The sequence below is a fragment of the Strongylocentrotus purpuratus genome, unplaced genomic scaffold (assembly GCF_000002235.5).
Source record: "Strongylocentrotus purpuratus isolate Spur 01 unplaced genomic scaffold, Spur_5.0 spur5_scaffold_21, whole genome shotgun sequence".
Classification (NCBI taxonomy): Eukaryota; Metazoa; Echinodermata; class Echinoidea; order Camarodonta; family Strongylocentrotidae; genus Strongylocentrotus; species Strongylocentrotus purpuratus.
In genome coordinates, this window is record NW_022145607.1 from 40,917,277 (window position 1) to 40,939,586 (window position 22,310).

At 40.5% G+C, this 22,310-nt stretch overlaps 1 protein-coding gene across 5 annotated transcripts in view; it reads left to right on the top strand.

The window, feature by feature from the left end:
- The window catches only part of LOC115928086 (dystrophin-like), a 51,578-nt gene that overhangs the window by 22,328 nt on the left and 6,940 nt on the right, over positions 1 to 22,310 (top strand). For 4 of the 5 annotated variants that reach the window (XM_030994804.1, XM_030994805.1, XM_030994807.1 and 1 more), the window contains exons 12-19: positions 130 to 336; positions 6,673 to 6,744; positions 7,299 to 7,435; positions 8,353 to 8,421; positions 10,238 to 10,288; positions 11,711 to 11,774; positions 12,178 to 12,269; positions 21,207 to 21,459. In XM_030994804.1, the coding sequence (XP_030850664.1) occupies positions 130 to 336; positions 6,673 to 6,744; positions 7,299 to 7,435; positions 8,353 to 8,421; positions 10,238 to 10,288; positions 11,711 to 11,774; positions 12,178 to 12,269; positions 21,207 to 21,459 (945 nt within the window). The remainder of the gene's footprint in view (positions 1 to 129; positions 337 to 6,672; positions 6,745 to 7,298; positions 7,436 to 8,352; positions 8,422 to 10,237; positions 10,289 to 11,710; positions 11,775 to 12,177; positions 12,270 to 21,206; positions 21,460 to 22,310) is intronic. The other variant, XM_030994806.1, reaches the window with a different exon arrangement.

Sequence of the window (22,310 nt, forward strand, 5' to 3'; positions counted from 1 at the left end):
GCTCGTGGGAAACCTGCAAAGACTCCCATCCTCCATCATTGCAAGTAAATATGAATATGAATATGAAGTGCCTAGGCTTGCCCATTGATGAGTCGTCCCTTTTTCATTCTCCTGCCCTTCCGTCCCCAGACTGGCAGCAAACCTCTTATTGAACCAGCCCAGTTCCTAGCCTGGATGAAGTTAGAGCCCCAGTCCATGGTCTGGATGCCTGTCTTACATCGAGTGGCTGCATCAGAGACAGCCAAGCACCAAGCCAAGTGTAACATATGCAAAGAGTGTCCCATCGTGGGTCTCAGGTATCGCTGCCTCAAATGCTTCAACTTTGACCTCTGTCAGGTGAGTTCATCAATTGAGCATCATTGTGTGCAATCTGGGACCCGTTTCACAAAGCCTTTTTTCAATGACAAATGACAAAAATCAGTGACAAATCTGCTGATAACCAATCAGAAGCAAGGATTTCAGTAGCCTATAACAAAAACTGTCATTTGTCACTGATGACAAGTTTTGTGAAATACCCCCCAGAAGGTGGCTTAGGAGTTTCTTGTTTCATTATACATAAATGTATCCACTCTGTTTATTTTGTAGCTTCATTTAAACGGGGTGAGATTGCCAGTCATAAACGTACCATGCCACTTACAGGATCGTACATATAATCATTTAATCATAAAATTGATGAATAACCTTTTATTTGAAATCAAATTTATGTGAGAATAATTGAAATACAGTTGAAAGAGAAACACCAAGTAAAGAAAATGGGAAATCAAGAAAATGAAAGACTGCTGTAAAAAATCTGTGGCAGAAGATCACTGAGGAATATTTATTGTTAGTTTGTTTCTATTACATTATTTTGGTATTAAAGGATAAGTCCACTCCAAAACAATTTGCTTTCAATAGATGCAGAAAAACACGAGAAATAGAGCAAACAAAATTTGAGTAAAATCGGATAGCTAATATGGAACGATGGGATCCTTACACAAATTGCCAATTTGGTTATCAGTTTGTGACATCATCGCCTCATGTATCAATTGGTTTGTATATTTTGATCCCATTAATTTCCCTTTTTATCCCCAAAAACTTGATTTCCCCATGCCTTTGCCCAGCTTATATGATTTGTTTTATATTGCACGCATGACATTTCACAAAATCCATTATGAACTTTGAAGAATCAATACTATTTTCTGAATATTGTATATTCATAATTTTTGGTTTTTGTGTAAATAGTTTGCCAAAATTCACATTTTTTAAGATTTAACTGAAGAAAAAACCTCTCTTTATTAGTGCATCCACACACAGACATATTACTATCAATATAACTTGGATACTGGTGAGAGGAAATATGATTCTTTGGGAGGAAATGGCAAATTTGTATTACCAATATAAAGTAAACAATTAGTGGATAGTGAGGCAATGACGTCACAGACTCATGAGTGAGTTGCCGATTTGTCTTGTGATTTTCAAAGTTTATCATGTCATTAAAAATTCATAACTTTCTTATTAGTAATTTGATTTTGCTCAAACTTTTCAGGTGGGCTGTATCTATACAGACCACCTTATAATTTTGTTAAAATTGCCTTTATTATTATTTATTTATTTTATTTCTAACCACTTTTTGTTAACAAGATAACTTGAAAATGGCTAAATCAAATAACTTGAAATTTGGCACACATATGTATAGGCATATGGACAAAACACGGTAAGGTTTTCAACCTTGACCTTGACTGATGACGTCATCTAGGCGCCATTTTGTGAAATTTTCTGAAAATCATCTCATGATCATATCTTCATAACCAAAAATTATTTCTCATTCATATTTATCATGATCAAGGTCAATATCAGTCCGGTCAATTTCAGGTCAAAAAACGCGCGCATGCGCGTACGTCCGCGCGTCAATGCGCGCGCAAAATTTCAAAATGCTCAAAATCGTCTCAAATTTATTTTGCATACGTTTCAGGTCATTTTAAGCATTTTATAAAAAATCGCGCGTACGAGCATGCGCGCGCGTTTTCGCGCGTAACACCATTAAAAAACATAGAATCGCCATTTTTTTTTCTTTCATGATATTTTTCATATTTTTTCAAGGAATTTGATACCATGTTTATCTCTTTATGACCATTATTAACAAGATGAGCGTAAATTCAAGATAAATGTCAGTGCGCGCGAGCTCTTTTAATACATAGCATATATGGGCAAAAACATGCCTATACAAAATCCGTTATAGCTCTTTGGAATGCACCGGAATCCTCAATTTTTTTTCATATTTAGATAGAGTATGAGTCGGAAATATGATTCCATGTCTCATTTGGCCATTAAGTGTATCGTGACATCATCACAATGGCCTTGGAACTCAAAATACGAATTTGCATATTATGACGTCAGCATATTTATGTAAGATTGATTGTATCTCTGTAAATATTGATCAATTTTCTTCAAAATTTCGACATGTTGTAGCTAAGACAATTTTCTACAAGCGCAGTGTTAACCATTTTTCATTTTGATGACGTCATCATAGTGAAAATTTTGATTAAAGGCCTCATGTCAAAAACTTCATAATTTGCGTGTTATGCCTATAGAAGGTGAATTTAGTTCACGTTATGAATCTACATGATATTGTCTTTTAAGAATTTGTAAGCAGTATGTCGCTTATTTTTGCTCTATTTTGTCTCAAATGTTAGTTGACCAGCCCACCTATACTTGTTCCAAACAAGTATTATATGTCTAGTTTATTAAATATTTTTCTTATTTCTAACCACTTTTTTGTTAGCAAGATAACTTGAAAATGGCTCAATGAAATGCCTTGAAATTTGGCACACATATGTATAGGCATATGTACAAAGCACAATAACGTTTTCAACATTGACCTTCACTGATGACGTCATCTAGGCGCCATTTTGTAAAAATCAACTCATGATCATATCTTCATAACCAAAAGCTATTTCTCATTCATATTTATCATGATCGAGGTCAATATCCGTCCGGTCAACTTCAGGTCAAAAAACGCGCGCGTGCGCGTACGTCCGCGCGTCAGTGCGCGCGCAAAATTTTTGAATGCTCAAAATCATCTCAAAATCATTTTACATACGTTTTAGGCCATTCTAAGCATTTTATAAAAAATCGCCCACACACACGCGCATGCGCGCGGCGCGCGCGTTTTCGCGCGTAAAACTATTACACAACATTGAATCGCCATTTTTTTTCTTTCACAATTTGGCACACATATGTATAGGCATATGTACAAAGCACAATAACGTTTTCAACATTGACCTTCACTGATGACGTCATCTAGGCGCCATTTTGTAAAATTTTACGAAAATCAACTCCTGATCATATCTTCATAACCAAAAGGTATTTCTGATTCATATTTATCATGATCAGGGTCAATATCCGTCCGGTCAATTTCAGGTCAAATAACGCGCGCGTGCGCGTACGTCCGCGCGTCAATGCGCGCGCAAAATTTTGAAATGCTCAAAATCGTCTCAAAATCATTTTGCATACGTTTCAGGCCATTCTAAGCATTTTTTTAAAAATCGCGCACACGCGCATGCGCGCGCGTTTTCGCGCGTAAAACTATTAGACACCATAGAATCGCCATTTTTTTTCTTTCATAATATTCCACATATTCTTACAAACAAATTGATACCATGTTTGTCTTTTTATGACTATAAATAATTGAATAATCGACCGTTTAACATAAATTTCAATGCGCGCGAGCTCTTGTAATACATAGCATATATGGGCAAAAACATGCCTTTGCAAAATCCATTATAGCTCTTTAGGATGCAAGGTGACCCCAATTTTTTTTTCATATTTTGAGCGAGTATGAATCAGAGATATGATTTCATGTCTCATTTGACCCTCAATTAACTCATGACGTCATCATAATGGCCTCCGAACTCAAAATTTCAATTGGCCTATTATGACGTCAGCATTTTTTTGGAAAATTGATTGTATCTTTCTAAAAATTGATTAATTTTCTTTAAAATTTTGATATGTTCTAGCTGAGACAATTCTCTACAAATCCAGTTGTCACAATTTTTCATTTTGACAAAGGCATCATGGCGTATTTTTGCAATTAAAGGAGGCAAGCTAATTTTTTCACATTTTGCGTGTATTCTCTATGGGACATGACTTTTTCTCAAAACTTGATTCTACATTCCCGTCTTTCGCGAGCAATATCTACGTCGTTTTAGCTTCATTTACGCTGAACTCCGAATATGTTGTAGCTGAGACAAAAAGCTATTTCAAATGTACCCTTTATTTTGTCTCAATTTTTTGTTGGATCAGCCCACCTATACTTGTTCCAAACAAGTATTACAAATCTAGTATATTTTTCTTATTTCTAACCACTTTTTTGTTGGCAAGATAACTTGGAAATGGCTCAATCAAATAATTTGAAATTTGGCACACATATGTATAGGCATATGTACAAAGCACAATAACGTTTTCAACATTGACCTTCACTGATGACGTCATCTAGGCGCCATTTTGTAAAATTTTACGAAAATCAACTCCTGATCATATCTTCATAACCAAAAGGTATTTCTGATTCATATTTATTATGATCAGGGTCAATATCCGTCCGGTCAATTTCAGGTCAAATAACGCGCGCGTGCGCGTACTTCCGCGCGTCAATGCGCGCGCAAAATTTTGAAATGCTCAAAATCGTCTCAAAATCATTTTGCATACGTTTTAGGCCATTCTAAGCATTTTTTAAAAAATCGCGCACACGCGCATGCGCGCGCGTTTTCGCGCGTAAAACTATTAGACACCATAGAATCGACATTTTTTTTCTTTCATAATATTCCACATATTCTTACAAACAAATTGATACCATGTTTGTCTCTTTATGACTATAAATAATTGAATAATCGACCGTTTAACATAAATTTCAATGCGCGCGAGCTCTTGTAATACATAGCATATATGGGCAAAAACATGCCTATGCAAAATCCATTATAGCTCTTTAGGATGCAAGGTGACCCCAATTTTTTTTCATATTTTGAGCGAGTATAAATCAGAGATATGATTTCATGTCTCATTTGACCCTCAATTAACTCATGACGTCATCATAATGGCCTCCGAACTTAAAATTTCAATTTGCATATTATGTTGTCATCGTATTTTTGGAAAATTGATAGTATCTCTCTTAATATTGATCAATTTTCTTCCAAACTTGTGTATGTTTTAGCTGAGACAATGTTCTACAAATGCACTTGTCACAATTTTTAATTTTGACAAAAGCATCATGGCGTAATTTTGCGATTACAGGAGGAATGTCAATTTTTCACATTTTGCGTGTATTCTCTATGGGACATGAGCTTTTCTCAGAACTGGATTCTACATTTCCGTCTTTTGCGAGCAATATCTCCGTCGTTTTAGCTTCGTTTACGCTGAACTAGTATGTTGTAGCTGAGACAATTAGCTATCTCAAATGTGCCATTCATTTTGTCTTAAGTTTTAGTTGGACCAGCCCACCTATACTTGTTCCAAACAAGTATTACAAATCTAGTTTTGATTAGTTTGTCTGATTTTTCTGCTTCTATTGAAAGTAAGTTCTTATTGGAGTGGAGTTGCCTTTCAGTATCTATTTAGGCTGCCCACAGCAGCTTGTATACATGTTTCTGCTTGCACATAATGTAATATTTAAGTAATATTGACTGCCTTCTGGGCAATACGACATATATCGTCCGAACCGAAGGTGAGGGTGATATATGACCAGTCGTATTGCCCTGAATTAGGCAGTCAATATTACTATTATTAACCACATCAGACATCTAGAGCAAACAAGAAACTCATACTATCTTATACTCTCAAATTATGTAGCCTACACTGCACAGGGTTTCCTAACATTAGAAGTTGCAAAAACATTGTCAAACCAGCACTGTGCATCCAAAGTTTGACAAATTTTCGATACACTGCAAAAACAGTGTGCCTAGGGTGTGATTGTTACGTCACAATAGAGTTCGCGCAAAGTGCGCATTTTCTTATACGCGATGCGCAATGTAAATTACAGTAGCTGATGCGCGCTGTAAATTACAGCTGGCTCTATATTATTGCTCACTAGTTTAACACGCATTTTGCCATTGACTTTTCAGATCGGGTAATAATATTTGTTCATTGGTTTACTGTATAACCATATTGACCGGCAAATTACACACAAAATCCCATTGACTTTTCACATCGGGTAATAATATTTGTTCATTGGTTTACTGTATAACCATATTGACCGGCAAATTACACACAAAATCCCATTGACTTTTCAGATCGGGCAATAATATTTTTTCTTTGGTTTACTGTATAACCGTATTGACCGGCAAATTACACACAAAATCCCATTGACTTTTCTGAGCGGTCAATAATATTTTTTTCGCCTGTAGTTTTGTTGGCTTATCCATCAAACCTTGAGGGCAATAACATTTAAAAATTGCCCTGCTCAGATGTCTGATACGGTTAATAATCTTTAATAATCACCAATTGTACATCACTTGAACAGAGTGTGTGTAGACCCGTTGTGTGTACCTTTTGTTGAAAGGGCAATCCAACCCATAAGTGGAAATAAATGGATGAAAAAAACAAAGGAATTAGTGAATATTTGCCCTGGTAAACATGGCTTCTGTATACACTAATAACTAACATAATCTCTCTCTCTCTCTCCCTCCTTTCTTCCATTTCCAGAGCTGCTTCTTCTCTGGTAGGAAAGCAAAGACACATAAGCTTTCACATCCAATGCAAGAGTACTGCACAACAGTGAGTATTTTCAGTTTATTTTGTTTTGTTTAATTAAAGAGGAAATGGTGGTGAGGTTGATAATACTTATCGGCAGGTTGAATGAGAAGGATGAAAAAGAGTAGGCAAAGATGAAAATTGAAATTGGGCAGATTTAAATATGCATTGTGAATGTAAACTGTAGTAATCCTGATAACAGTCCTATAAATCATATTGATAGAGAAGGGATTACAATTATATCAGGAAATGCGATAGAAAAGGGATTACAATTATATCAGGAAATGCTAGATGATCCCACTTCCAAGTTGAGGTATGCTTTTTGCTCTCTCTCTCTCTCTCTCTTTCTTTTTCTCTGGACTCTTGATCAATCTATCAGACATCCATTGGTTGAAGTAGAAAGTCTTTTTACTCATGATAAAGTATGCATATTTTCAGTTGGACTAGGGTAAATCTATCCAGTTTACTTTGCCATGCCAGTCTTAAACAACATCTTGAAGAACGTCTACATATTATCGACTGCTCTTGAATATAATTGCAGTGAATATCAAGTAACCCAATTCATTCTCTCTCAACAGACGACGTCGGGAGAAGATGTGCGAGACTTTGCCAAAGTGGTGCGTAACAAGTTCAAATCGAAGCGGTACTACCGAAAACACCCTCGTGTAGGTTACCTACCTGTCCAGTCAGTACTAGAGGGTGACGATTTAGAATCGTAAGTCAACTTTTTAATGATAATATTGGATAACTTGTTAAAACTCATAATTGTTGATCGCCATCATTCAAGACAGATTACCAAAAATCAAGTAGGTAAAGAAGGAAAGGGTGGCAAGGAAGTTAGTCCTTTTGGAGTTGGATCACACAATGAAAGAAGTTTTAAGTTTTTAGATTTCTGAAGTATAAACCATCTTTTCGTGACCAACAACAGCTCTGTTATGAGAACCCTTTGTGAACAAAGTGTAGAAATACAGAAAAAAAGTAGAGTTATGTTTTGTCGACTACGAGAGAGCGTAAGGTAAGCGTAGGGTAAACTGGGTTAAGCTACCGGATGTGTTGACATCTCTTGAAGCCGACTGGAAGGAAAGGCACCTCATCTGGAACTTTAACATGTGACAGACAGTAAAAATGAACAGCAGAAGAAGACTCTGGACCTGGAAACATTGGGAGAGGAGTTCAAGATGGCTGTCCACTCTCACCCATCTTGTTCAATATTTATGCTGAGGCTATGGTAAAATAAAGCATAGATGAATATGAAAGATGGAATCAGAGTTGGTAGTAGATTGGTGGACTCTGTTCATTGTGCAGATGACAAGGCCATCTATGCTAATTGATGTTATATAAATTGAAGAAACAGCCGGAAAACAAATTTTATGCCTTATGAACTTGAACCTGAACTTGTTAGTGAAAGTGGAGACTAAGGTTAATGAACTCACTGGAGACAGCAGGTAAAGATCCTGGAATGAAGATTAATACTACTAAAACAAAAGTAATGAAAGTAGCAAGATCAGAGGGGCCAGATATGAAGATCATAATCTCTTGTAATGGATACAACACCAGAGAGATCAAATCCCACACGGCACTAGCCAAGAAAGGAAAATAGATATATTAATGAATTTTATCATTTCTTTTCAGACCCATCACTACTCCCCAACACATGGCTAACCAAGACACGCATACACGGCTAGAGCTGTATGCTAACAGGTATATCCCTTCTTTGGGTCCGGGCTAAGTTGCACTTCCTCAATATTTCCCTCTCTCATGCACTTTTGCGTATCAATGCATCTGTATTCTGTCAAAGCAAATGTATCCTGACATTACTAATCACGCGAAGATTCCTTGTAACTTCTGAAAAATTGAGGTTGAGATAGCCTTAAAGGTAAAGACCAGTTTTGGAAATACCCTCCTCTCAAAAAATGAAACCGAAGCTCTTATTACCAATCATGTGAAAGAATATGTTTTGACTAATACGTGATGATACACATTTTGCCGGGAAACCGCTAATGCTAATTGATATATTTGGTAAATTATTATATCTATTTTGACCTGATAGATATTGCGCGCACGTGTCACGCACGTGTCGCCTAGTCCCATATACATCTCTCCGTGTACAGTGCTTGTAACTTTACCAAGACTGGGCCAAATTTCTTATCATTTTGATGATTCCAGAACCTTGCAGTACACACCAGTTATATGCTAGATGATCAACCTTTTCTGATCAATTCCACGTTTCTTTCACATTGCAATCGCATGACCAGGACTGATCTTTACCTTTAGGAGAGGACCTATTTCTTCTATTATTATTATTATTATTATATTATTGTTATTTTTTAATTTTGATATTAATAATAATAATACTCAGTTTTTATATAGCGCTTATTACAAACTTGGAGATTATTACCCCGGCTTTAGCTGTGTTGCCATTGCGGCGCTCTAGCATTTCAAGGAATTAATTTCTGCCAGGTACCCATTCACATCACTGGGGTTGAGTGTGGCAAATGTAGATGTGGGGTAATTGTCCTAGGAAGTGATTTCCGGGAGATAATTGTCCTCAGGGGTGGTTGTCCTTGGGGTAATTTTCCGGGGGGGGGGGGGGGGGGGGGGGGGGGGGGAGGGTGCTGATTGTCCTGATACGTATAATAGATAATGAAAAGGTACATGTACATGTGATGTTGAAAATTTAGAAAGGTAGATTCTGCAAGACATAATACTTGCACCTATTTAAAGATATGGTGTGTAGCTTGCACACTTATAACTGATTTACAGTTTGCTGCAAATGTGAGTAAGCTTCATGCCCCCTCCTGTGTATGAGATTTGCCTTTTTTCAGACCTGTTTATGATATAATTTGAATGTTGGAAATGTCTTTGTTTAGTTTAGTTTTTTTTAATCTATGTAATCTCTAACTTTTTTGTGAATGTTTTGTTGAGTAATATGTTATCCTAGTGTGCTCATTTTTTTTTTTTTTTTTTTTTTTTTTTTGGGGGGGGGGTTAGCATATTTCATTTACCTTTATTTACGAGTGTCTGTTAAAGGTAAAGACCAGTTATGGTCATGCGATTGAATTGTGAAAGAAACGTTGTGGAATCGATCAGAAAAGGTTGATCATCTAGCATCTAGCATCTGCAAGGTTCTGGAATCATCAAAATGATAAGAAATTTGGCCCATTCTTCGTAAAGTTACAAGCACTATACACAGAAAGGTGTATATGGGACTACCCTATATCTCTCACAGACCATGAGAGAAACAAATTTACCAAATATATAAATTAGTAGGCGGTTTCCCGGCAAATTTTTTATCATCATGTATTAGTCAAAACATATTCTTTCACATGATTGGTAATGAGAGCTTCCATTTCATTTTTTGAAATTGGGGCGTTACCAATACTGGTCTTTACCTTTAAGGACATTACATTTAATGTCATTTCATTTCATTGAGGCAAATACGAATGTAAGATGCACTTACCTAATTAATTGCATCATGTTATTAATTCCTTGTTTTGTATCTCATCCATACCTACAGGTTAGCAGAGGTTGAAAGCCAAGGAACATTAAACTCTGTACCTACTGACCTGTGAGTACTTGTTTTATTGACCACTTCAAGACAGAAATTTGATGGGTTTAACCTTCTTCTCGTCTTCAAACACAAACATACTCAGAAGGCAAATGAGAAATTTCTTTAGAATTCATCTCATGACTACTGGGACCTAGCTAGAACAAAAATATCAGTCAGTTATTTTTGGATTCAAATTTCAACAGTGCATTAAATAAAATGATAAATAAATAATAATGGGTTCTTGTATAGCGCTCATGTCTGTCAGATTTGACCCTCCTGGCACTCCCGATTATTACCATGGCTTTAGCACGGCTGCCATACGGAAAGAAAGTTTATATACGTGAATGTAGTGTAGTTGTGTAAGACGTACTCGTACCTTGGCTGATACTGAAATATAGCAACATTGCAGTAATTTCCCTTAATACATCATGCCATCTATTGTTCTTGCTCTTGTTGTTGTTGTTGTTGTTTTCGTTCATTTTTATGCCTCCGCCCATCGAAGGTGGTGCCATAGGCATTTTGGATTTGGGTTGTCTGTCCATCCGTACGTCAATCCTGATTTTTTTTGTTATTTCAAGAACCACTTGACTTGATATATGAACTTTAAACTTCATAGTACAGTACGTATCAATCTGATTAGATTTGGGGTTAGTTGGTCAAAGGTCTAAGGTCATAGAGGGCAACTTCTGAAATTCCAGCTTTGTTAATCGCGGTATCTCTAGCCACTAGAGACATGATGCTAAAATTTGGTGATGGTATGTATCATCATTATAAGACAATCTGATTAGATTTTCATTAAGTAGGTCAATGATGAAAGGTCATACGATAAGTTCTGAAACTACAGGTTCTTTCCTTGTAATCGCATTATCTTAATAACCATAAGAGGTATTAGCCTCAGACTTGGTGATAGCATGTATCACCATAGGAAGACCCTCTCATCAGAATTAAGTTAAGTAGGTCAAAGGTCACACAGAGGTCAGTTTCTGAAATTAACGGTTTTTAGTCTTGCAATCGCTTCAAAATTGATGATAATGTATATCATCACCATAGGGAGACAATCTCATTAGATTTGAGGGTATGTATGTAAGACTCAAAGGTCATACAGTGTAAATGTCAATGGCTGAAATTTCAGGTATGAGCTTTGAACATTGGAAAAGGTTTTTATCACCATAGGAAGACAACCTAATTAGGTTTTAGGGTAAGAAGAACAAAGGTCAAAGTCATAGAGATCAATGTTTGAAACTAGATGACATCACAATATGTCAAGAACTTCGTGAGGTGTGTGCTTCTACTCTAGAAAGATCATAGTTCATAGTCGACAGTAGATTGTAGACTTTTTGTTTTCATTTAGATATATGTCACAAATAATTCCATCCAATTCATATATTGAATTTAGGGTTTCTATTTATTGATTGGAATTGTTTGTTTATGTCTTTTCAGTGAGGATGAGCATCAGTTGATAGCTCACTACTGTCATAGCCTTGGTGGAGATGTATCAACAGTGGTAATTTCATCTTTCTCTTGTTAAATTCCTTTTCCCCTATTTTTGTCTCGCCTGTGTAACAAAAAGAGAGACATAGGCGCCGCTTTTCTGGTGCTGGGCGGCACTATTTTCAAAAGTTGTAAAGCATTTTTATGGAATGTGAATGTATTTTGAAAAGTTGATAAGCATTTTTATGGAATGTGAATTTTCTCCGTAGTCAAAGCTAACAAATTACGAATGTAACCCTATGTTCTAAAACTTTGAAATAAATACATATATTTAGACGTATTATTTATCTTGTGAATTATTATTTAGTATTATATGAATTTGTTGATGTTATCTCTGCAGCTTAATTACCCAGCTTAGATCATTGATTTTCAATGTTTGTAATGTATTATGATGAATTTGATGTTGTCCCTTACAGCCTAATAGCCCAGCTCAGATTGTGGTATCCATAGATGCTGAACACAGACCTGACCTTGAATCACAAATTAATGAGCTGGAAGATGAAAACAGGTGAGTTATTTGAATGGACCCCTTCAAATTTCAATTTTAATTCTACCTTCATTGGTTGTAAGGTCAAATGTTTTCATTCAAGATTAATGAATCAGTAGGTTATTATTTATGAATAGAAGTTAACTAAACATAGGTAGTGGATTATACAAAAATAAGAATAAAACATTGTGACTACTACACTGTAGGTCATGATATTAGTTAAAACTGTCCATGTAAAGTGCCCAGCTTCTAACAATGATTTAGATTTGCCCTGGGCTGTTTCCTGTGTTGTGCAAGTGGATCAATAAAGTGATGGTTTTTGTTATGCCTCCACCCAACGAAGGTGGTGTCAGAGGCATTATGTTTTCATATTGTCTGTACAGTTTATACAGTCCGGCGCATAGTCTTTCTAGTCGGCTGAGACAAATTTGGTAGAAAAGAAACCGTAATCTACATCAACAAACTCACATGGTATTCCGTTGTATTCCTGACATTGTGCATCCATCAGTTTGAGCAAAATCCAATGAAAAATAAGAAAGCTATGCGTTTTTGAAGTTGCGATAATATTAAATACAAACTGGCGACTCTGTGACATATCTTGCGAACTCCTTTCCAATCTGCTCTGTACAAAAAATTGCATAAACTTTCATTTTCTTAGTTATTAATGACAGGATAGACTTGTTTCATAAATGGTTATATAAAAACCTATTTGCAATAATTATATTGTAACGGGTTTTGTCCGGGGTCCCTGCACCATTTACCGAGCGGTCAATAAATCTCACGAGACTCCAATCACCCGCACGGTTCTTTCATAAACAGTGAAGCTATCACTCCAACATCATCGATCGCACTCAGATCACGCTACTTTTCTATAATACACGGAAACACAGTGTCATTTTACATCAAAAGGTACTTGCCTTTATTCACGAAGAACTCCAACTTTACAATGTAACTTCCCTTCAACAGCTAGTAGCAGTACTCCGATTCACCCTGTTTCACCTATCTTATCCTGCCCTCCCTAGCTACCTGCCCGAACACGTCCTCTCTTGCTCATGCCTAATACCTAACTGCCCACCCGCATGCACTGACCCACATGCGCCCGCTACGTTGAAACAACTCCGTTACACTGCCCCCTCCTTAATTTAAAAACGTCCTCGTTTTATAAACTTAAAAACAACTAATCCCGTGCGTAACATTAACTATAAAACTGCAAGTCACAAAACATCTCAAAACTTGAACAATCAATAACTGATGAAAACATGAAAAATATACAGAGTCCGTTTCTTTTCTTTTTTTTTATTACACGTAGTAAGTCCTTTGGTTATTATCTGCGATCATCATATGAACTTGTGCATAGCGTCTAACATCTCACTGAACGGATTGGGTTGAATCATCAAATCCTGCAATGATGTCGACATGAAATTCCTTCCTTGATTCCTCTTTACTAACAAGGATCCCCCCTTGAAATATTTGCCTAGTGGTAGTCTGCGTCACGCTCTGAATCCTCCCTAAGATAGCTCGCGAGAACTGCTCATCTGACATATGAACACCTACGACTCCAGCTTGGACACTACGCACCTTCGTCGTCCCCCCGTCTTCTTCCTTCTGACTCCCGTCGGCACTATTCCGCAAGAAGATGGCGCCGTACTTCCTCTCCCTCGTCTCTTGGAAAACTTTCTCTGCCCCATTATACGAGGTCTGGGAGGAAAATTCATTAACTTCCACCCTCTGGTTGCGCAACAACCTCTTCACGTCAAGGGGCGGAATCGGACGACCTATTTGGACACTCCTGACATCAACAGCTGTGCCTCCACAACCATCTTCCGGCGACGCCACATCAGCGACTGCAGATTCCTCTGATTCAGAACTGGTGAGTTGCTGCTGTCTCATCATAGCGAGTGGCTTACCAGACAGTCTTCTCGAGCGACTGTCTTTCCTCCCCTCTACTTCTTCCCTGGTGCGAGGAGAGACGACAACCTGGAGCGGGTCTTGGGGCAACTCATCGCGTTCAAGCTTTGCCTGAACAACTTGTTTCTTCCTGTCCTTTCTCTTCTTCTCCTCTCTCTGGTTCGGCAAAGGCGACCTCGACGGGCTCCTACTGCGACGGCGATGATCAGACTTGCTCTGCCTTTCAAGGTACCTTCCCCGCAGCTGGCTTCGCTCCCGGTCTTGGGATTTCTCAGGATGTCTGTCTCTGCAATGTGCCGTTAAGTTATCTTTCCTGTTGTATGCTCTGCTGCAATATTGACATACAAAGCGTTGTTCGTCCTTGTGTTCGACGTCAATGTGACGATCCAAGCTCCTCTTGTGTGCAAAGTACTTCTGGCATGTGAAGCACTTGATTGTCCTCTCGGAGTCCCCTCCCATGTTGATCCCTCAGCACGAACACGATCTGTGCAAGCAACAAAGAAAGAATTGAAGTGATTACTAATCTATGATTTCAGTACAAATTCGAAGCTTCATCCGTCAATCCAGCAAAATAGTCACATAATCATGTCAATGCAATCACGCTAAAGTCAAATCTCATATAGAAGTCGCCCTGGCGCATTCCTTGTCCGTGGTGGATTTCGTCTAGGGACTGGGCTTGGCTGTACAGTACTGTCCGCTTTACTTTGCAACAACTCCCCTTCGGCTATGTCTTGTATCTGCTCAGTTTCTGTTTCTGCCTGGACTCCAACACCATCTTCTACAAGGTCTTCTGTTTGTGATATTCCAATCTCCTCTTCAGCGTGGTCTACTTGCTGACTTGTAGGTTCATCAATCCACGAGGCAAGAGGTTCACCTAAATAAGGCTTTAACCTGTCAGCATGAACTACCATCTTCTTTCCTCGGTTCTTTGCCTGTATCCTGTAGACGACATCAGACAATCGATGAATGATGAGGAACGGCCCTTTCCAACGACGCTGCAATTTGGGAGACAACCCCTTTGTCCTAGCTGAGTTGTAGCACCACACAAATTGCCCGACCGTTAATTCATGTGCATGTGCTTTCCTGTCGTAGACCTTCTTCTGCCTCCTTGAACTCTCTGATGTGTTCTCCCTCGCTCGTTCGTGCGCCAGCCTCATCTTGTTCCTTAGGTTTTCCGCATAATCCGTATCCAGACCGCGATCCAGCTCCCGATCATCCTTGCACAAGTCAGCGGAAAGGTCTATTGGCAGATGTACTTCTCGCCCTAACATCAACATGTTCGGTGTCTCGCCGGTCGACTCCTGAGGGGATGAACGGTAGGCGAAGAGAGCGAGGGGTAACTTCTCATCCCAATCTCTTTGCCGTCTGGTAGGTTCGATGGCCATGGACACAATGGTGATCAACGTACGATTGAATCGCTCAATTAGTCCATCGGATTTCGGGTTGTACGGCGTTGTCCGTGTCTTCTCTATGCCCAAGACACTACACATCTCTCTGAAGACCGCTGATTCAAAATTTCGGCCCTGGTCCGAATGCAAGACTGATGGGACTCCAAAACGACATACAAACTGGTTCACGAACTCAGTCGCCACAGTTGTTGCTTTCTGGTCAGGTATTGCATAGGCTTCCATCCATCGGGTGAAATAATCTCCCACAACCATTATGTATCGGTTCCCTCGCTCCGACTCGGGAAGGGGGCCCATGATGTCCAAAGCGACTCTTTCCATCGGCATGCCGACTTGGTGCTGCTGCAAGGGGGCCCTCCTGGTCTTGTTGGGTGATTTTTTAGAAGCACATACGTTGCATTGACGTACTGTGGACCTAACATCTGTATCCAGGCCAGGCCAGTAGAATCGCTGGCGAACCTTTGCTGTAGTCCTACGCATTCCGAGATGTCCGCCTGAAGGCCCGCTGTGTATTTCTTGGACCATCATCTTCCTGAGGGCCTCAGGCAACACAACATGCCACTCAATCTGATCGCCTCTGTTTGACTCCCATCTTCTACAAAGGACGCCGTTTCTGATCTCGAGTTGGTCCCAGCATCGCCAATATGCCTTCTTCGCAGCTGAAAAGGAAGACATTGTACTCCAGTTGGCCCGGTCTTCTCCTTTCTCCTTCATCTCTATGACCCAACTCATGGAACTGTCATCTAGTTGTCTGTCTCTCATGTCTGCAGAGGTGATTGATGGCTCGAGGGTCACGGCGTTCACTTTCACTCCATTGTCTATGTGAACTTCTGGGATTTTCTGTTGCTCTTCCAGAGGTGGCTCACCTCCTCCACACTGCTTGCAAGCAACACATGGCCTTCTCGACAGGCTGTCAGCGTTGGAATGAGAACGACCAGCCCTGTGTACTATCTCTATGTCATATTCTGCTATGACCTGTAGCCATCGTGCCATCTGCGCCTGCGGGTCACGGAAATTCAGCAGCCATCTCAAGGCGCCGTGGTCGGTTCTGACAGTAATTTTACTTCCGTATAAGTACTGTCTGAAATGCTTGAGGTAGACAACAACGGCTAGAAGTTCGCGTCTTGTCACACAGTAGTTCCTTTCGGGTTTGGATAGAGCTCTGCTTGCATATGCGATGACTCGCTCCTTTCCTCCTACTTCTTGAGAGAGTACCGCACCTATGCCCACGTTGCTTGCATCAGTGTCCAGTATGTATGACTTTTCAGGGTCTGGGTATGCGAGGACTGGTGCCGTCAGGAGATGTTCCTTCAACTCAGAGAAAGCGCAGTCACACTCGTTAGTCCAGATGAATTCCCTGCCTTTTTCGGTGAGCTGGTGAAGAGGACGTGCAATGTTTGCAAAACCACCAATGAAACGTCGGTAGTATGACGCCAATCCGAGGAAGCTTTGGACTTCTTTAACAGAAGTTGGAACTGGCCAATCCTCCACTACTTTGATCTTTTCAGGATCGGTAGAGATGCCATCAGGTGACACTACGTGGCCAAGGTACAAGACACTCCTTTTGAAGAGATGGCACTTTCTGGGTTTCAGCTTCAACCCGGCATCCCGGAGGCGCTGGAAAACTGTCTCTAGTCTTGTCAACTCTTCATTTACAGTCTTAGCAAAAACAATCACATCATCGAGGTACACGAGTAGAACCTTCCAGTGTAACCCTGTAAGGACACGCTCCATAAGACGTTCAAACGTCGACGGCGCGTTACAGAGCCCAAACGGCATGACCCGCCAGGAGTAGAGGCCACCACGGACCACAAATGCCGACTTCTTCTGGGCATCCTCATCTAGCTCGACCTGCCAATATCCTGACGCTAGATCTAGAGTTGAGAACCATTCTGATCCACCCAGAGTGTCCAGTGTCTCATCAATGCGGGGTATCGGAAATGCATCTTTCACTGTCACGTTGTTGAGTCGCCTATAGTCTATGCAAAATCTCTTCGATCCGTCCTTTTTGCGTACCAACACAACGTTTGAAGCCCACGGGCTTTCTGTTGGCACTATGCTTCCAGATTGAAGCATGTCCTGTATCTGGGAGTCAATCTCTTGCTGTTCCTTTGGTGGGAATCTTCGTGGCCTCTCCTTTATCGTTGACGCATTCCCTGTGTTGATGCCATGGCGAACAAGGTTGGTCCGTCCAATATCTGTGTCAGATTTCGCAAATACGTCTTGGTTCTTGCGTAGAAGTTCGGCAATGTTATCGTGAAAGCTGTTGGGTACCTCTGTCTTGCTCCGCTTGAACAAATCAACCAAATGTGGAGGGACGTCACCTGTATCTTCATCGTTGGATGTGTGCATTGTCATGTCTACAACATCAGTCTTTTTCACCGGGGTAAAGTGACCTGCCATTGTGCCTCGCTTGATAGTGCATTCCCTGTCTCCGGGGTTGTACACTCGAATAGGTACTGTGTTGTCTGTAGATTCTGCCAAGATTCTTGCAACCATCACCCCTTTTCTTCCTACTTCGTTTTCCTCTGTAGGTTCTAGGATCCCGAGACCGGCTTCACCAGGATTCCCCTTAATCAATCCTGGGACCAATGCTTCATGACCCGGTGGAATCTTGGTAGTCTCCTCTACCACCACCCTGAAGCATAATCCATGCCCCAGCTTATCACTGCATTTGATTTTGTCTCCATTCAAGTCCAGTTGCAGTTGTTGTAAGTCGATCTTCGCATGTGTTGCTATCAGAAAATCCATTCCAAGGATCCCTTCTGCTGAGCCAGTATTGCCAAATATGACACGAATTGAACAAACCGTCCTGCCAACCTTTAATTCTAGACAGGAGCTGCCCATTGTCTCCATTCTGCTTCCATCAGCATTAGAAACGTTTGCTCCATACCTTGTCAATTCTGGCTTTTTCTCGTTGGGAATTCGGTAGTATACTGTGTTAGAAAGAATTGTATCTGTTGCTCCCGTGTCTACCAAAAGCATGGTCTTGACTCCCCTAATCTCAACTTCAACGTAGAGTCCACTCTGGACACATGCCCTAGACACATTATGTCTTTCCTGATCAGTTCTGCCCCTTTGGTTGTTCTCTACTGTTCGTCCTTTCCGGTTTTGCCCTTGTTTTCTTGTGGCCTTCCCTCGGGCTGCAGAGTCGGCTCGTGCTCGTTTCCCGACGGATCTTGTCCTTTCTTCTGAGGACAATTCCGAGCCAAATGCCCCTTTTCGCCGCAATTGTAGCAGTTCCGAACTTCTCCACGTGATTGGTTCTTCCACGTTTCTACCTTGTTGTCTCGTTCTTCAAGTTTGAGCTTCATCTCTTTTAACTCTTTCCATATTTCTGTGAGAGGTGATTGCTGTTCCTCCGTCGATCTGGCTAGTTTGCGGTGGAACCTGCTTCTCCCACTTCGTTGGTCTTCAAGGCGGAAAAAGTTGTCCGTGGTCATAGCAGCTTGTATTGCCTCATCCATTGTGGTTGGCTGTGATCTGAAAATGCCCTCACGGATTTCCTGCTCCTCTATTGCTTCTGCAAAGTGTGTACGCGCCAAACGATCACGCGCCTCTTCTGGTAGTTCTGGGTATGCTAATTCAGACAATTCTCGAACAGCCTGACCCAACTCCTGAAGAGTCTCCTGAGGTCCTTGCCGCCTTGAACGTAATTCAAGGAGGTAGTTTTCAGCCATCTGCCCTGGGCCGAACCTTTTCTCGAGCAAATGAACGAGCTCCTGGTACGTTATCCTCGAGAGTTGCCTCTGGCTCCCCATGACTTTGATCGCTGCTCCCCTAAGGCTAGCGGCAAGGAAAATCTTGGCCTCCTCGTCGTTCCAACCATTCGCCAACTTGCATGCCCTAAAATGCTGGATGTAGTCGATCCATGGATTCTTCCCATCGAACTTGTCTGGCACAATGCTGGGTCGGGAAATGCGCGACATTCCTGTTTTTTCTTCATCAGAAAACCCAGGACTCAATTCCTGTCTTGTCATCCTTGGTTCCTGTGACATGCCTCCTTCTCTCGCATGCTCCCTATCCCACTCTTTTTCCTCTTGGTCGGCCCTTGTAGTTGATCCTCTGAGGTTGTACTCACTTGTTTCACTGTGCAAGTGTTGCCTTGATGTTAATGTGCCTTGTGGTTGTACCTCTCTGTACAGCCTGCTGGGAAACTCAGCCTTATCCATTTCTCCCGTCTTCTCAACTGTTGTGGCAGGCAGTTCATAACTCATTGGAGATCGTACTTCGAACTTGTTGGGATTTCCCCAGTCACGAAGCTGCACTTCTTCATCCCTCCGTCCGTGTGCTGCAGTAGCTGAATCCAGTTTCAACTGAAGGAGGCGATTTTGCTCCATCAACAGCCTGTTCTGTCCTTTGGAGTGTTCTAGGTACTCGTTACTCTCTTGCAGTTCAGCCACCAGGTTTTCTAGCTCCTCCACCGAATGCAGGCTAGTTGCCATACTGCCACACGGTGATCCAACAACTTCAAACTGTGTGCTGTGTAGCTGGGCAAGTGTGCTGTGTGTAGGCGCTATTTAGGTGATAACACGAAGAGCATTATAGGCGCTATACATAGGATGTGGAGAATAGGCACTTATATATGTAGGTGAACTAGTAGGTTCAGGTAAACTATAGTAAGTGTAGGCGTAGGTGAACTATAGTAGGTGTAGGTGTAGGTGAACTAGTAGGTTCAGGTAAACTATAGTAAGTGTAGGCGTAGGTGAACTAGTAGGTGAAGGCGTAGGTGAACTATAGTAGGTGTAGGTGAACTATAGTAGGTGTAGGTGAACTATAGTAGGTGTAGGTGTAGGTGAACTAGTAGTAGGTGAAGGCGTAGGTGTAGGCGAACTAGCATTCCCGATAATCACTTGATGTTGCTTAATTCCTGCTTCAGCATGTTTATCCCACCGCGGCCACCAATGTAACGGGTTTTGTCCGGGGTCCCTGCACCATTTACCGAGCGGTCAATAAATCTCACGAGACTCCAATCACCCGCACGGTTCTTTCATAAACAGTGAAGCTATCACTCCAACATCATCGATCGCACTCAGATCACGCTACTTTTCTATAATACACGGAAACACAGTGTCATTTTACATCAAAAGGTACTTGCCTTTATTCACGAAGAACTCCAACTTTACAATGTAACTTCCCTTCAACAGCTAGTAGCAGTACTCCGATTCACCCTGTTTCACCTATCTTATCCTGCCCTCCCTAGCTACCTGCCCGAACACGTCCTCTCTTGCTCATGCCTAATACCTAACTGCCCACCCGCATGCACTGACCCACATGCGCCCGCTACGTTGAAACAACTCCGTTACAATATCTAGGGTGAATGCATGATTGAAAATATTCTAAAAGGAAAATATAAATTTTTCAAATTTTTTTTGGACAAGGCAAATGGGAGGGGAGCTTGCAAGATTCCTCATAGATTTTTCAAATTTGTGATTGCTTGCTTGCTCGATCGCACTTCAAAAACTCATTACTTTCTTATTTTAATCTGTTTTTGCTCAAAAATTCAGTGACCTGTTTCTCTAATTTTTCTGCACATTAAAACCAATTTAATAACAGCGTGAATTTTCCCTTTAAACTTCAGAAGTCACATATTTGGCATGAATGTGACACATTCACCATCTTTATTACATCTTTTATCCTGCAGAACGTTATTATCAGAGCTTGAAACGCTGAAAACTCTGCGATCAGAAGATGTGAAGAGGGCAGCAGAGTTAGCAGCATCGTCTGGTGATGAGAGGACATCAGGGAGGTCGCCAGGGAGAGATGCAGAGCTGGTAGCCGAGGCCAAGTTACTACGGCAACACAAAGGAAGGCTGGAAGCAAGGATGCAAATATTGGAGGACCATAATAGACAGCTTGAAGCTCAGCTCCAAAGGTTGAGACAATTATTAGAACAGGTATGGATGGATAGAGGAATAGGTTGACGGATCAATAAATTGAAGGATAAGTTGATAGCTAGATAAAGGTATAGATGGATAGGTTGGTATATTGATTGGACAATGATAGACAGCCATTGCAGCTCACCTTCAAAGGTAGAGACATTTGCTATATCAAGTCAGAGATATTGTAAGATAGAATAACATTATGGATGGATAGAGGGGTATATTTATATGATATTGACTGGCCTTGTGGGAGATACCACATATATTTCCCAAACTAGACTCATATTGCCCCAAGTCAGAGATGAGGGCAATATGGGTCTTGTGAGGGCAATATATGTGGTATCTCCCGAAAGTTAAAAGCCAGTCAATATTTTTAATGTTATCCAAATCAGACATCTAGAGCAAATACATAAATCAACCATGACAATCTCAAAGAACAGAACACACTTTGTCAAACCAGCACTGTACATCCAGTGCTTGACAAAAATTTTGATCCACTGCAAACAGTGTGCCTTCGGTGTGATCATAACATCACAACAGAGTGTGTGCAAAATGCGCAGGTTTTTGTACACATTATAGATGTGCAATGACAATGACAAAATACGGCGCGGTGAATATGAGACTATATTTACTGTTTTTTTAACACGTAAAGTCCATAAGCTTTTTCATGAGAGGGTAATATGGTCTTATATTTACTGATTAGCTCTTTTAGGATTACAACAAGTGTAATATGATTTTGTAAAACTACGGCTCAGATGTCTGATACGGGTAATAATAATTTATAGATATATAGATTGTATAAGTGATGGATTGATTGGACCAAAATAGACAACTTGAAGCTCACTTTACACAGAGGTTGAAATAGT